Below are 15952 nucleotides of genomic sequence, written 5' to 3' on the forward strand. Positions count from 1 at the left end.
CGATTCGCAATTTGTGAATCGCAAATTGAGAATAATTTCAAGGGTGCAGGGGTGTCCAAAGGCTCACCCTGTTGCACCCCTGAAATAAGCATGAGTGCACATGCAGCGCACATACATGCCCTAAGGGCATGTATGTGCGTCACATGGCACTTTGAAAAATGCAAAAATGTGCATTTTTCAAGTAATTTGCGATTCCTTAAGGACAATTAGCATTTTTTTTTGCTTCATACATTGCATTTAAGGAATCACAAAATTTGAGATTCCTTGAATGCAATTGCAAAATAAGGAATCGCAAATTTTGCGATTCCTTGTTTTGCAACAGATTTTTCTCCATACATACCATTTAGCAAATTCGCATTCACAAAGGCCGAAATTCTGCGAATTTCGGCCTTTGCGAATGCGAATTTGCTTGATACATATGGCCCTAAGTGTCATGTCTAGCGAATAAACTGTTTTAGGATGCCACATTGTTTTTTAACACACTTATATCAAGGATCCATTCTTAATTAGAAGGGCCTCCCTAACTCCTGGTGTAGGCCCGCTCTCTATGAAACTGGGGTTTTGGAGAGCGAAGATTGTTCTACGATGAAGCATGACACTCTGTGGCGTGCGAGGACAATCTGTTAAATTTTTTTGTATGTCCAACACTTGTCCTGAGTAGAGTTGGGAGGAATACATCACATATCTCTATAAATTGCAAAATTCTCGGGGAGCTTATTTTGTGTACATATGTTGAGTTTGGAGGCCAGCTCACCCTTGAGACCCCAAAGCCTCTAGCTCCCTGCCCGAGGGAGTGTTTGTTATAATTTGGTGTCCGATTCTTTTTTTGGAAGTCTGTGTCTTACGGCCTTTTGTGCCATAAATGCTTAGCACTAACCTCTGATATGCCAAACTGCTTGCCCACACTGCCACAAAAGAGATCATTTGGGGTGTGTTTGTGCCTCTGTAATTCCTTTGGGGTTTGGCAGGACTCTTAACACAGTGTACCTCATTTTGGTCCATTATATAAAGAGCCAGCTTCCTACTCCATCCCTCAAATGCCTCCTATGAAGCCACAGCCTTGATTGTCATAGGGGGTTTTATAATCTTTGTTTAGTGTTCCTAGTACTCAACCTCTTATCCTGTTGAATGTACAAGCAGGACCTCCTTTGGAGCTGATATTCCCCATTCAATAAGTTAATCTGATAAAATGTTCAATACATCCCTGCCTCGGTCCTTTCTTCCCTATTTTGTACCCTGCCCAATTTCTTCCTTTCCTGCATTTCTTCTTTCTGTTTTTCCGGTGTCTCTGCCCACATTGTACTTTCTTCGCTCTGTGGTTCTCTGCCACTCTTCCTCATCCATTCTCCATTGTTCCTCTTTTAAGCCCTCCTGCCGTTCTCCCTGCCTGCTCTTTCCTTCATCCTTCCCACTATTGTTTCTTCCATCCTCCCTTCATCATCCCATCCTTCCTCCTTGCCTCCCCTCTTTATCAGCCACCTTTTTAGAATTTCACTCATTTTTACACTTCCTCCATACTTCTTGCTCTCCATTTATCCATCTAAGCTTTCTTCCCTTCCTTCCATATTCTCTCATTCACCTACTCGATGATGCTTCTCTTCCTCCCTTTCTCTTACCTGCACTACATCTCCCTTTGTTTGTCCATCTACTGTCCCCCTAGAACATTGTGTGCCTAATTCAGTCATCTCTCTTGTCTGGTCTTTCCCCAGGTGCCACTCTGGTCGTCATTGGCTCCCACGCTGCGTTTCATGAGCTGGAGAGCGGTGATCTGGAAGAGCTACAGATGGAGCCGGTGTAACCCAGTCTCTGATCCATCCCCCCTGACCAGCTCCCGGAGGACCATACATGGAGCTAAAGGCCATTCATGCAATACTTTGTCAATTATGTCCATTATCCACAGCATACCTTAGGTCAAAGCAACCCCCCCCCCCCCTTAGAATTCATACATAAAGGATTGTAACCCTCGCCTCCTTATCCCTTCTGAGTTTGTGCCACAGTGTCCTTTGCAGCTTTGTGTTTATCCTTCTCATCTGATGGTTCTGTGTGAAATGCAATGTTCTGCTTTTGTTTAACCCTTTATGACGGCTCTACTGCACTGTGTCGTTCTGCTTGTAATCTTCCTTCCTTCCGATGCTCCACTGCACTGTGCCCTACTGCTTGTAGTCATCCCTGTCCTTTGGACGCTCCACTGCATTGAGTCCTTCTGGTTCCCTCTGACGCTCCAGTGCACTGTCCTTCTGCTTGTAGTCTTCCCTCCAACGCTCCAGTGCACTGTGTCCTTCTGCTTGTAGTCGTCCCTCTGGCGCGTCTCTGCAATTTGTTCTGCTTGTAGTCTTCCCTCTGATGCTCCAGTGCCCTGTCCTTCTGCTTGTCGTCTTCCCTCTGATGCTCCAGTGCACTGTGTCCTTCTGCTTGTAGTCGTCCATCTGGCGCTCCAGTGCACCGTGTCCTTCTGCTTGTAGTTTTCCCTCTGACGCTCCAGTGCACTGTCCTTCTGCTTGTAGTCTTCCCTCTGACGCTCCAGTGCACTGTCCTTCTGCTTGTAGTCTTCCCTCTGACACTTTACTGCACTGTGTTCTTCTGTTTGTAGTCGTCCCTCTGATGCTCCCCTGCATTGTGTTCTGCTTTTAGTCTTTCCTCTGGTGCTCCAGTGCACCGTGTCCTTCTGCTTGTAGTCGTCCATCTGGCGCTCCAGTGCACCGTGTCCTTCTGCTTGTAGTCTTCCCGCTGACGCTCCAGTGCACCGTGTCCTTCTGATTGTTGTCTCCCCTCTGGCGCTCCAGTGCACTGTCCTTCTGCTTGTAGTCTTCCCTCCGACGCTCCAGTGCACTGTGTCCTTCTGCTTGTAGTCTTTCCTCTGACGTTCCAGTACACCATGTCCCTCTGCTTGTAGTCGTCCCCCTGGCGCTCCGGTGCATCGTGTCCCTCTGCTTGTTTTCTTCCCTCCGACTCTCCAGTGCACTGTCCTTCTACTTGTAGTCTTTCCTCCAACGCTTCAGTGCACTGTCCTTCTGCTTGTAGTCTTTCCTCTGACGCTCCAGTGCACCGTGTCCTTCTGCTTGTTGTCTCCCCTCTGGCGCTCCAGTTCACTGTGTCCTCCTGCTTGTAGTCTTCCCTCTGACGCTCCCGTGCACCGTGTCCTTCTGTGTGTAGTCTTTCCTCTGACGCGCCAGTGCATTGTGTCCTCCTGCTTGTAGTCTTCCCTCTGACGCTCCAGTCCACCGTGTCCCTCGGCTTCTAGTCTTCCCTGCAACGGTCCAGTGCACCGTGTCCTTCTGCTTGTAGTCTTCCCTCTGGCGCTCCAGTGCACTGTGTCCTTCTGCTTGTAGTCTTCCCTCTGACGCGCCAGTGCACTGTCCTTCTGTTTGCAGTGTTTCCTCCGACGCTCCTCTGCATCATTTCCCTCTGCTTGTTTTCTTCCCTCCGACTCTCCAGTGCACTGTCCTTCTACTTGTAGTCTTTCCTCCAACGCTTCAGTGCACTGTCCTTCTGCTTGTAGTCTTTCCTCTGACGCTCCAGTGCACCGTGTCCCTCTGCTTGTTGTCTTCCCTCCGACGCTCCAATGCACTGTGTCTTTCTGCTTGTTGTCTTCCCTCCGACGCTCCAGTGCACTGTCCTGCTTGTAGTCTTCCCTCTTGCGCTCCAGTGCACCGTGTCCTTCTGCTTGTAGTCGTCCCTCTGACGCTCCAGTGCACTGTGTCCCTCTGCTTTTAGTCTTCCCTCTTGCGCTCCAGTGCACCGTGTCCTTCTGCTTGTAGTCGTCCCTCTGACGTTCCAGTGCACTGTGTCCTCCTGCTTGTAGTCTTCCCCCTGGCGCTCCAGTGCACCGTGTCCCTCTGCTTGTTGTCTTCCCTCCAACGCTCCAGTGCACCGTGTCCTTCTGCTTGTAGTCGTCCCTCTGACGCTCCAGTGCACTGTGTCCTTCTGCTTTTAGTCTTCCCTCTTGCGCTCCAGTGCACTGTGTCCTTCTGCTTGTAGTCTTCCCCCTGGCGCTCCAGTGCACCGTGTCCTTCTGCTTGTAGTCGTCCCTCTGACGTTCCAGTGCACTGTGTCCTCCTGCTTGTAGTCTTCCCTCCAACGCTCCAGTGCACCGTGTCCTTCTGCTTGTAGTCGTCCCTCTGACGCTCCAGTGCACTGTGTCCCTCTGCTTGTAGTCTTCCCTGTCCTCTGCCATCTCCCCTGCACTCTTTCCTTACAGTCACCCCTCTCTTTTGGATTCTCCACAGCTGTGCCGGCCTCAACTTGTATTTATCCATCTCTGACAAAATCGTTACTACAGCCTTCTTTTAATTGGGACAGGCCTGTGTTCCTTTAAGTATTATGTTCGCTTTCTACCCCTTCTACAAGGTGCTCTTCCATTATCTAAAGTGACTTCTTATTTCAGAATTTACTACTGCACTCGTGCCAGCTGCTCCTGTGTGTGCCAACCGATGCACCTTCTGTTAAATACTTCAGCTTATTTTCATGAACACTGAACCACAACACCCAAAGCATGCTGGGACCAGGAGAGGGTCAGTTGTGCGTAAAGCTACCAATAGCACCTCCGCAAAATACCCCCCTTCCTGTCCGCAAGACTTCCAGGAAAGACAAAACCTGAGTTTGTGCTTTGATTGGGATTTTTCCATTTGCGGTCTCTCGGATGAGTCTGTCTTCAGGATGCTACAAGACGCAGTCTCATCCATGTAACTATGGTTCAACCGTGCGTGTGCAGTTTGTGAGTCACATCTCGACTGTCTTAAGTGTCCTTCCTTAAACACACCCAGAGTATTTATCAGTCCAGTGTGTTCATGAACTGCAACTGCAAGTGCAGGACACAGGACAGTCCTGCTGTTCTATGAATGACCAACCTGAAATCTGTTACCCCTCAGTTACTGTAATCCTATCATGTCTTGGTAACTGGTGCAACTATTAATTCCTAGTTGGGATTCCGTAATGCCGTCTATGATAGGCTTCCTGAAAATACATTTTGAGTCTCCAGAACGTCCAAGACAGCAGTGCTGATAGTCGCTGAACCAAACAGACAAGACCCTGCTTCATCTGCTTGAAGATCCCTGTATTGCTTCTCAGAGAAGAGCGTGTGGAATTCAACATGGCTTGTTTGACCCACAGATGCATGCACCATCTGGCCCTTTAGTAGCTCAGCACTAAAATCTCCTCCTATATTACACCTTGTATAGAGTCAGTCAGGCTCTCTTAAATATTCTGCATTTCAGTACAATTTCTGTGCAAGCCCTCCGCATCTGGGACACATCTTTTAACCCCTTCCATGCTGGTGACGAACCCCAGCCGTCATGCACTACAGTGCTCGTGTGCTGATGACGGCTGGGGTTCGTCATGGCCCGCCCGTGTTCTGCCGGCGGCCGCACACGGGGAAAATCGCGGCCGCACGGAAGGGGTTAAAACTAACGCTTTGCCTCCCTTACAATGTTCAAGCAAGACTCTGCTGTTCGGCTAGGTTTACTCCCTAAAGAAACACCAAGGACCCTTTGCGGAGATTAGAAACGAGTATTTATACACTGAGTCTTGAACTAGAATGGAAACAAAATGTTATGAATTCTTAAAATTGCAGATCACACCCAGCATTCACAAACCTTTACTTGTTGATCTTTTTCCTTTGCCTGAATAAATATTCATATTTGTTGGAGCGGAGGAACACAAAAGGTCCCTTTATGTCACTTTCTGAGCCTCTGCATTGCAGAATCTACTCTGAAGCCCTTTTTGGAGGTTGTTGTTGTGTTCCTAGTTGAACTAAATACAAGTTAATTCAAATTTTGTCTTATCGTCAAAAGAATCCTACCAAGGTCTCCTTTGTGTGTTGGTCCTGGAGTATATTTTGGAAAGTTAAAAGGCCTTTTAGTCTTCAAAAAGACAGCTGAATTGTGAATGCTGTTGTGCAAAGTTGATATTCTCCCCATAGGTTCCAGCTCAGGGGCTTGTTTTGTGTTATCTCCTGGCATCTTTGACACAGCATGGCAGTCCATCAAAGAGGCCTAATATGGAGGGTTATTGTTATAAGGGAATAACATTTTGCGGTCTGCTTTTACCTCTTCACTAAAATCTTCTCCATGCAGATGTTTTTCTATGAAGCAGTACCTGTGACACCCCCTCCCTAAAAGTGTCCTTCAGCCTTGGAGGCACATCCAGACACTAGGCCTTGAGGTTTTAGGGAAAGTCCAGGACTCGAGGGTCAAGGGTGTGACTTTCCTTCCAGATCGCCAGGGTCATGCTTTCCAAGATGAAATGCGGCTAGAAGGCTGTAGAGATTTTAAACGGTGTGAACAAACAGCTGAAGCTGTCTCCTGGGTATCTTAGAATAGTGCATGGACGTGAAACCGAGTTTTCATCCCCCAGTGCATGCGGGTCATTGTGTTTGCTGCCACCTCCTCAACAGCCCCTTTCTTTCTCATGCACAGTACCCACCCTTCTTTTCTCTCCCTATTGCTTTATTGCTTTGCTCTGAACCTTCTAGCCTCCTGTCTTTTCATTCTGCCTGGCTTTTATTTATTCTCCCCCTTATATAACCACCTTCCACCCTACTGCCTACCACCCAGGATTTTCATCCCCTTGCCTGCCCAGTTTGTCTCTCAAATCCTCTTTGCTGTAGTCCTCTCACGTCTTACGCAGGATTCCTTCCCTTTGCCCCCCACATATCCATAACTTATCTTTTTATAACTCTGCTCTTGGATGCCTGTTGTTTTTCGTACGTAACATGCACTGTTTGTGGGCTTTGGATCAGACCCTTGCTGATGTTTGAATGTCTCCGTTGTCCATCTCTCTTTCCTGTTCCTGATTTGGCGTTCCTCTCTCTTCCACTGTTCGCCCTTCCCAGGATCATTGTGGTCTATGTGTTTCCATTAGTACCATCAGCCATTATATTTCAGAGCAGGCGAAGGATTATTTTTTGCCTCTTTCCTCCTTCTTCCCCGTCCTTATTTTGACGCCCCCCTCTACTCTGGCTCTGGCCCACCTCATGACCAGTACCCTGGTGCCCTTTTTTCGCCCACTCGCTGCAGTATCAGCAGGTGACCATTTTAAAGATTTTGAAGCCATTTCAAGATGGCTGGCCACAATAGCATATGAATACAATTTTGGCCATCTCCAGGGAATTTGTTATATCTTAACAATTCCCATTCAGAGATGGGCCCCCTGGATGTATGCACACCCTTAGCCATCTTTCAACCAGATTTGCTAACATATTTTAAAATGTATTTCTGCAATGGGCATCTTTTAACATTGTCTAATATTTGATAAGTGGACTCTTCTTTGGAGTAATACATTTTTTTCATTCTAGCAAAGATGCATAATTCACAGAAATTAAGTGTCAACTGGAAGCACTTACAAATCTGAACATAGCTGACAATAGGAGTGAAGTCATTTTATTTATTTAAGCTATCCAAACCACTTCTGCTTCTTTCTATTAGGTCAAAGAGGAGCATGTGCTCTCAAATCTTGAGTGCAGAGCCGATAGCTTCAACTTCTATTCACCCCAGATTATTCAAGGGTGCCAAATCCAAAAAGCTCTGCACTCTTTTTCCTTCCTGTTCGCAACATAGCAGGTGCCACAGCTGAAGCTCCTCTTCTCTAAGTTGACAAACCATCGTAAATCGTTAATCGAAGAAAGGCTTTGTTTTCACGTCTCTTCTGCGTGTCGGACAAAGATTAGTGTATACTTCCAACTTGTCTCTTGCTGTTAGTGCAGAGGCAATGGTTCCAAATTTTGACCACTTCAGTATAATAAAGAGTAGCAAATCGCCTCCAGACACCATCCCTTTTCCCCTATTTTGTAAGCACAGTTATGTGGCTGCTGTTGGTGCAGGATTTTCGGGGGTAAATATGTACACTTTTACATTCTGACAGATACACAAATGTCACAGAAATTAAACCTCAATGGGAAGCACTTACAAATATGTGCGTTGCAGATACCCCAGTGGAAGCTCGGCCTCTGTAAAAGTCAGAGCCATCCTAACTATTTTAAGTTCTGCTACTTGGACCAGGCAAAGCCGAGCGTGTTCTCCCTACAAATCATAAATTGGAAAAAACTCTGAAATTCTTTATATAGGGGATCATTGATTTATGGGAGCGCACTCTCTTCTGTAGGGTCTGTCCAAGGCAAAAACGGGTGGTTCTTTCTTGTCTTCTTCTGATCGGAGAACAGATCCATGGTTTCCCTTTTAGGTAATGCATACCATGCAAGGGTGCCTAATCGCCTACAAGCGCCACTTGTTTTTCCCGCCCTTTCCCTCTTTTTTCTAGGCTGATGGACAGCTCCACTTACCAGACGGCCCACGCGTGTTTTCCGCCAGTTTTCGTGGTGCATTTTTTCATATAGACTAGGAATGGTAGAAAATCTCAACCAAACAAATGTACTCGCTGTGTTTAATTAAGAGGAGGTACCCTTCTTTTGGTAGAGAGTCCACTATTTGCCTGTTGTCTAGTCTTCTTCATACAAGGCTTCATTTTGCCACAGATTCCTGTTTAAGGATGCTTGAAAACCAAAACCACTGTTGCCAAAATTTCACAAGGTCACTGGAGAACACACCTCTAGGTCCTTCACACAGCTGCAGTGTAGAATATACATTAGACATTCACCCAGCGAGGTAGCACTTACTCATCAACCAATGGAAAGTATTCCAGTTGGGAAGACATTCATGCAAAACTGTGGACTCCTCTTGGATAAGTGCACCTGCATGGCTCCAGTCCGGCACAGAGGCTCGAGTCGCAGAAATTGAACCTCAACGGGAAGCACTCACAAGTATGAACATAGCAGGTGTCCCAATTGAAGCTTCACTTTTGCAAATTCCCAAATCATCTGAAATCTTTTATTGTAATAAATGGAATGCAATTAATCACTTCTGTTCCGGCTTTTGGGACAGATATGAGTGTTTACTCAACTCTTTTCTTTTCCTGCTCTGGGTGCAAAGCTGATTGTTCCACTTTGTCATCTATTAGTAAACGTATAAGACTAAATCGCCCCAAACAAGCTAACACTTCATTTAATTGATAGGAAGTCCCTCTGTTTGGTGTTTTTGTAGGTATGCCTTCTTTACATGAAGTTCAGTATGAAGTCATTACTTCATTTTAACAGCTGTTTTAGAAAGCAACGCATAGCCGAAAATACGGACTCGTGACAACTCAAGATGTTCCTCTGTAGTCCTTAACATGGCGTAAGTAGAGCTCATGGAGTAGATATGCACCCAATGGAAAAGCGTTGATTACCGTGCACAGGCAGCTCAACGTGGTCCATTCACCTTTACTACCTTACCACTCGCATGGAGAGTGCCTCCGGGTTTGTTCCTTTCACCACACCTGTTCAATATTTACATCCGGCCTTTAATAAAGGAGTGGTCTGCGAAAGGCTGTAGGTTATATAAATATTCTTGTGATTCACAACTTCTCCACTTAGATGGTTCCACAACCTCCCAGCAGGAATTCCAGAACAGTATGAAATTTATATGAAACTAAATGGGCAGAATCCACCTAAAACTTAATGCGGACAAAACAGAGATTGTGATATTGCATAATTATACTAATCTATGGACACGCAGCTAGGAAACCCTGTTGTACCCCAGCCGTTGCCAAATATTCTGTGTCTGGTGATAGTCACCTAATCATGAATGATCATGTTGGAGAAGTTAATGTAAAATGCATTTATCTCCTAAAATGAATCGGGAAACTAGCACCCCTTTGCCAGTAGAGGCTAAAGTTCAAAAGATACACTCCTAGCCTTGAGATCAGTGGGCTAGAATTACCCAAGGATTCCTGGATTCTCCAAGAGGCGGATGGCTGGAGCTATTCGATCCTGGTACCCATCTTGAGAAACTCTCTCTCTTAACGTCTGTACTTGAAAACCGATTTCTTGAGATGTAGAAAGTACCTAAAATCATAGCAGTTTGAACAGGTTTTTAGCTAATGCGAATCACTTTCCTGGTAACCAGTTTCCTCTAACCATACAGGGCCAAGAAACCTTGGGTGTATGTGCGCTTAACCAAGTGATGTAAACCTAATATTCTCAATAGAAAGAATTTCTTTTAGGAGGACATTTGATACTAATTTTGGGACTTTCTTTGGAGAAATACGTTTGTGAGTCTTCGTTTTGGAAAAGACGCTTGTCTGAAAAATGTATCTCAATTGAAAGCACTTACATCTATATGAGCTAAGCAGGTGCTTCAGTTGTAGTTCCACTTAGGTCCACAATTTTAAATTATTTGGGAATTTACATGAGTTAAGGCTTTGAGTTGACTTCAGGATCTCAATCTCTTCTAAAGCCAAATTTTTCTTTAAATTTCTTTGATGTGGTTTGTAATACAATAGACCTATACATTACAAGTGCATGGCCCACAGGAAAGCACAGCATATAGTATACATTTAACCGTGTAGAGCAGACGCCAAGACAAAATGGACACAGCATACATGACTCCAGTCGGCAGACCCCGGTTCGCTTTAGCATTGGGAATAGCGGTACATGCTAGACCTTGTTCCAAGGGGGAGTTTGTCTGGCGGGGTAAATCAGTGCATGCACCAGTGCTTTCCACAGTTCGAGATTCTCTGCCAGTTTATCATCAGTTCTAGTTAACGCCATTCTGAGTTCCTCTGCTGTTGTTCATTCCACCACATCGTATATCCATCCGTGAATCTGCGGGGCTCTCGGGCTGAGACACATCACTTTGCTAATAGAAGTGTCTCAAATCTCTTTGTAACTTTGTATATAGATTTTATAACCTCAATACACAGTAAACACACTGACCGGGTCAGCAGTACTGTTAGCGACATAACCTTTGAATATGGGGCTACCACGTTCTCCAGAAAACTGCAATTTTAGAACGCTCACAGGCCAGGCGATAATAAGAAGTATCCAGGGCGCTGTACTTTGGGCAACAGCTTTGAACGTGCAGGGATTTCATATTGCAACATGGCAGGAGTCATGTATGTGCCATGTACATGATTGAAATGGAGTAAACAAAATCTAACATAACTCAATATCTCCTTTGAGTAGCAGGGTTTGTCTCCATTGCACGTCCAAGAAGGCCAGATAACAATCCGCTTCCCCCTTTGCACCGCAATGGGTGTTTGCATGTGTCTTCTCTGAGGGCTGCATATAGCTGTGTGATAATTCTGCTTCGATCAATTGGCTCAGGGATGTGCACTGTGTCACGGTCTCCTGGGCATCGCCCCAAATGCTGAACGTTAATTTTTTAATAGCGATATGCTGCAAGTGCTCCCCTTGGCAGACTTGAAAGTGCGCCATTGCAGTTTCAAGAAAGGTATTGGAAAGGTAATGTTTCCCATAGGTCCGCTAGTGTGAGACAACCCCGCCTTTTCCATTCAGACAGGTTTATGTTATTTTCAAAGCCGGCTAATTCCGGTACCTACCGTAGTGATAAGTCTGCAGTGCATGGCACGCGGCTTCCCCTTCGCTTGCAGTACCTTTGGTATGCAGTATACGTGGCGCCGTAAGGAGTTGCTTGGGCAAGTCCTAACCCCCCAGCTCAGCCCAGCAGTAGCCTCCCATCTGTGCTGACAGCAGCACATACGTGTGCTCTTAATTCTTCTCCTGCTGTGAGTGCAGAGTGGACGGGTCAGAAGCTTCATGAGTTGCCAAACGACCTGCACCTCCAACCACTTTTCCTTTTCCTCTCTCAATCGTAGTTGATAAAAAATTGATTCAAAGTTGTCCACTGTGGCTGTGCGCACAACTGCAGTAGCCATCTTTAGTGCATTTTCTGATTTATGCAGAAAAAAACATTGGTTTAACCAGTAGGATTTACAGATGAGACTATTGGCATTGCCATGTCTTGTTACCTGTTGTCTTTGTTGACATCTCCTGCTGCTTTGCTTCTTCTCTCCCTTCCTTGTCTTTCTCTTTGCTATTTAGCAATGTCTTGCTTCTCCCACATCCAGTAGCCCAAAATGGTCCCTTCCCCCATGCTTGGGTTGTGAATAGAGGCATTATTGGGGTGCACTGGACCCTCGCCTTCCTAGGCCACTTGACATAATTCACAAATGACCGGAACGTCCATGTTCACATTTCTCCCTCTCCCAGATCCTGTTCATGTCCTTTGGACGTTAGTACTTCTCCTAGTCCATGTGTCATCTTCAGTCCGTCTCAGCCCCTGGCCATCTTTTGAGTGTGTGTGTGTGTTATATTCCTTTCCTTTGCCTCTGCCCTTCTCCCTGTGTCCTCCGCCCTGGCTTACCTTCTGGGTAGTCATTGCTGGCATGATTTGTATCCCCAGTTAGCTCTGTGTTATCCCTTTCCTTGTATCTGTTCAGCCTGCCTGTGCCCTCTGCACGTCCTCAGAGCGCCTGGTGCTGACATGGGGTTTCTGCAGCTTTACACTTCGCTCTCCTCTCTGATCTCTCTGCCCATTCACTGACTCATCAGTGCTGACAGGTGGTATCAGTAGCTGTACTTCATCTTTGAGGCGAGTGTGTGTCTTTCTGTCTCTCTGTCTGGCTTGCTTTGTGGCTGATCCACCGGGTGTTTGTTGCTCGCGAGGTTCTTCTGGGATCTTTCATTCTCCATCCGCTGTAAAGTACCCTCATCCTCTCCCCATCTGCTGACTGCTCCATGATGACATGGGGTTTCTGGGGGCTTTACCTTCCCCGTTAGCTGTGTATGTTATCCCTCTCTCTGGATTTAATTCCTTCTTGTTTGAATTAAGCTGCCTTTCCCGGGGGTGGAGAAGAGATTTGTTGCGGATCACTCTAGATAATTTAATCACTGTGGCTTGAGAGCAGATTAGAGGGGGATCTGTAATAAGGGGATTGTTCGGGGGAGACGCTTATTGGCAGAGCGCGTTGCACGTACGTGCATTGAAAGCCCAGGCCATAACTGCCCCTGCATTGACGTGCATGCAGCAGTGCTTTGTATGTGAGGGCAACAGCCTAAAGGGTAAGCACTCTAGTACAGGGGTTCCCACCCTAGTGTGCCACAAAGAGGGAAAGTATGTACTGTATGCATAATAGGAATCCCGCGAGAATAGGCGTGCCTTTTGTAGGGGCACTAACATTAATCAAACATTTCCTGGGGCTGTGGGGCATATAACATGTGGGGAACCCCTAATGGATGGGGATGGCAGCCTGGGCTATAGACCAGCGAAAGGTCTGAGATATGGGGAGGGGATGCAGACCATTGATAAGCAGTGTGAGCCTGCGGAAGTCCCTCGGATATTGAAACCGGTACAAAAGCTGACTTTGCTTGGGATCTCAAGAGACGCAGAATGCAGTGCCTGGGAAGGAGGGGAACGAGGACCGTCCTCGATCTAGTGAGAAGAAGTAGACAGACCCAGGGCTTTGGTATATAGGGAGGATTCAGAAAGGTGCATCGGGCTTTGAGGAGGGGGGGGGGCACAAGCTGATGGCTTTGTGGATGAGAGATATGCCTGTTTATGTATGGGTATATGTTGGGAACCGGGCTAATAAGCAACAGAGCACCGTATATGCAGGGAAGGGGTATGGAAGGCCTTGGAGGTAGAGTGCAGAGAGGCTCTTGAACTTCTAGGTGGGGACCATAATCCCTTGGATACGGAGATGGCAACTATGTATAGAGTCTTAGAGTCCGAGGCGGGCAGAGGATAAAAGGTCTGGGTTAAAAGATTCAAAGGCCTGAAATGCTGAGAGGAGAGGAGGATAGAGGGCCTGGAAACTGGAGAGTGGGCCAGAAGGCTACAATGCCTAGGATAACGTGATGGGAGATGTGCCTGCTTATGGATGCATGTTTCAAACCTTGATATTGAGCAAGGGATCACTGCATGCAAGGTGTAGAGAGGTCCAGTGTCTCAGCGGTGTTTACCATAATGCCTGCATTATACGGATGGCTTATCCTTATGGGGTCTGGGATATAGAGGAGGTTGGAAGATACAGGGCCTGAGACGCAGATAGGATGAGGCAATACATAGTCCTGCAATATGGATAGGGGGCTGAAACGCCAAAAATCTAGAGAAGTGGCGCCTCCTCTACCCTTCATGTGGATATTTATGTGATGCTACTCTTGCTGTACATGGGGCGGGTGGGTGCGGGGTTTACAAAGTGATTGCAAATGCTTGTTTACAGGGGAAGGTTGTCATCTTTAACATCCATATGAGGTGAGGTAAATAGTCTAAGGGGTTACTTCGGGTTGAGGTGTTTCTTTTAAAGGAGTCTTCTTATTCTTCCAGGAATGAAAGCAAACATGTTTCACAGACCTTTGCTGAGCTAGAGTTCCCTATTTGTGGTGCACAGCAGTTGAAGGTCTATCTTTGCAGAATGGTTAAAGGTATAACGACTGGTCATTTATTCAGGGGAGATGGACAAAGTGCATCATATTTAAAGAGGGGAGGCTACACGGGGTCTAGGCAATAGAGAAGGGAGTGACGCTGCTCGATATCGAAGCACGTTAAAGGGCCTATGCTCTTCAATGATGGGGATGAGTGGAACTTAAGGGCCTGGACTATTGGTGGAACCATAGCGCGTGTAAATGGTGGTTTACATGTCTGTGATATGCGACAGCCACACGAGTTATTGAATGAAGGTCAGCATGGATTTTATACAAGTCTTGTGGTAAAGCCAAGGTGCCTGTTGTATTTATGAGCGCTGTGCAATACTTTGATGATTATGGTTGGTCATACTAAAATGAAGATTATGTTTTGGATATTAATGCTTTGTTACATTGCACATGTATTTAATATCTTTACTGTTTTGTATGTGTAATAAATATATCTTGGCATTTCTGATTTCCACTGTTTTGCAAAGGTTACTTTTGTTCTTTTTCGTCGTCCCTGGCCATTGAATGCGCCATCTTGAACCTGTGTTCAAAGACTTATGCCCTCTTGCTTCCTGTAAGTGACCATTTGATGGCATGAGTTTGATGGAATTTGGGGCATTTCTGAGGTCTTGTAGCCAGCAAATGGCCCTGAATTTTACTGAAAGGCTCTTATTTTAAAGCAAACTATTTCAATCCACACCCTTCAATTGGCCGTAGGCTTTGGCCTATTTCTGAATTTCAGCAATAGATATTGGGGAAATATCACAAAGCAGCTTGTTTTGTTGACACATTTAGATGGCATGCTTCTCACATTACAATATTATCTAGAGCCCAAATACTGTTATCTTCATGAGAGAAGAAAGTTCACCTGCACAAATATAATGTGTAAGTGCAACTGTATAGTCACGCTGCAACGCCCGGGTCACCCTGCAACTCTTGCAGCATAAAACCCAGCAAATCACAGTCTGTCCCAAAGCCGCTGAGTTCACATCCCCACTTACCACGAGATTGGGATGTAAGTGGAATAAACCAGAGTCTTGGCCTAGGTTGCTAAAGTACTTGCAGGTAAGATCATAAGCGCCGCATATGTCCCGTAGCCTGTCTGCTACAGGTGTAAGAAGGACATTTCTGCAGATTTGTTACTGATATATGCTTCCCATGGCCTGCTACTCCCAGTTGTCAGGAACTCGCAGCCAGGCCTTGGCAGTCCGGTGTTTCGCAAGAAGTAGCCACATGGCTCGTAATGTTCTCGATTGAAGTGGGGCATGAGCAGGTAGCCCAGTAGCGCCATCATAGGGGAGAATCCCAAGTGTTCGTGAATGACCTCCTCGAACCCCAGAATGTTAGAACATCGGGACACCTCCAGGCGAGCTGAATATAGTCGGCAATGAGGTAAAAACTGGTATATGTGCGGATTGGTTTGAGGTATTCTCACGGAGGTATAATATTGGCATGTTACTAATTTGAATTGTAAATTGTTTGTGACTAGTTTGTGCGTATCACCTTACTTTGTTTACGGCAGAAAGACCACGATTCATCTTTAGTCCAAATCTAGCCTCCAGCATTTATGTGCGGGACGTACTAGGCTGACGCAGTGGCCTGTGTAGTCTACTTCTAGTTTGGACTCAAAGCCATGACTGGTGGTCGATGTCATTACCTGGTCAGTGGGTTGAAGCTTTGTGATTAATCTGGGATTGTGGTTAAGGAGGC

At 46.2% G+C, this 15952-nt stretch overlaps 1 protein-coding gene across 6 annotated transcripts in view; it reads left to right on the forward strand.

The window, feature by feature from the left end:
- Positions 1 to 14717, forward strand: part of RABAC1 (Rab acceptor 1) — a 44975-nt gene extending 30258 nt beyond the window's left edge. For all 6 annotated transcript variants that reach the window (XM_086933040.1, XM_086933035.1, XM_086933036.1 and 3 more), the window contains exon 6: positions 1710 to 14717. In XM_086933040.1, the coding sequence (XP_086789166.1) occupies positions 1710 to 1798 (89 nt within the window). In that variant the 3' untranslated portion in view covers positions 1799 to 14717. The remainder of the gene's footprint in view (positions 1 to 1709) is intronic.
- Positions 14718 to 15952: the final 1235 nt, after the last annotated feature.

The sequence above is a fragment of the Lissotriton vulgaris genome, chromosome 7 (genome assembly GCF_964263255.1).
Source record: "Lissotriton vulgaris chromosome 7, aLisVul1.2, whole genome shotgun sequence".
In the NCBI taxonomy this organism is placed as follows: Eukaryota; Metazoa; Chordata; class Amphibia; order Caudata; family Salamandridae; genus Lissotriton; species Lissotriton vulgaris.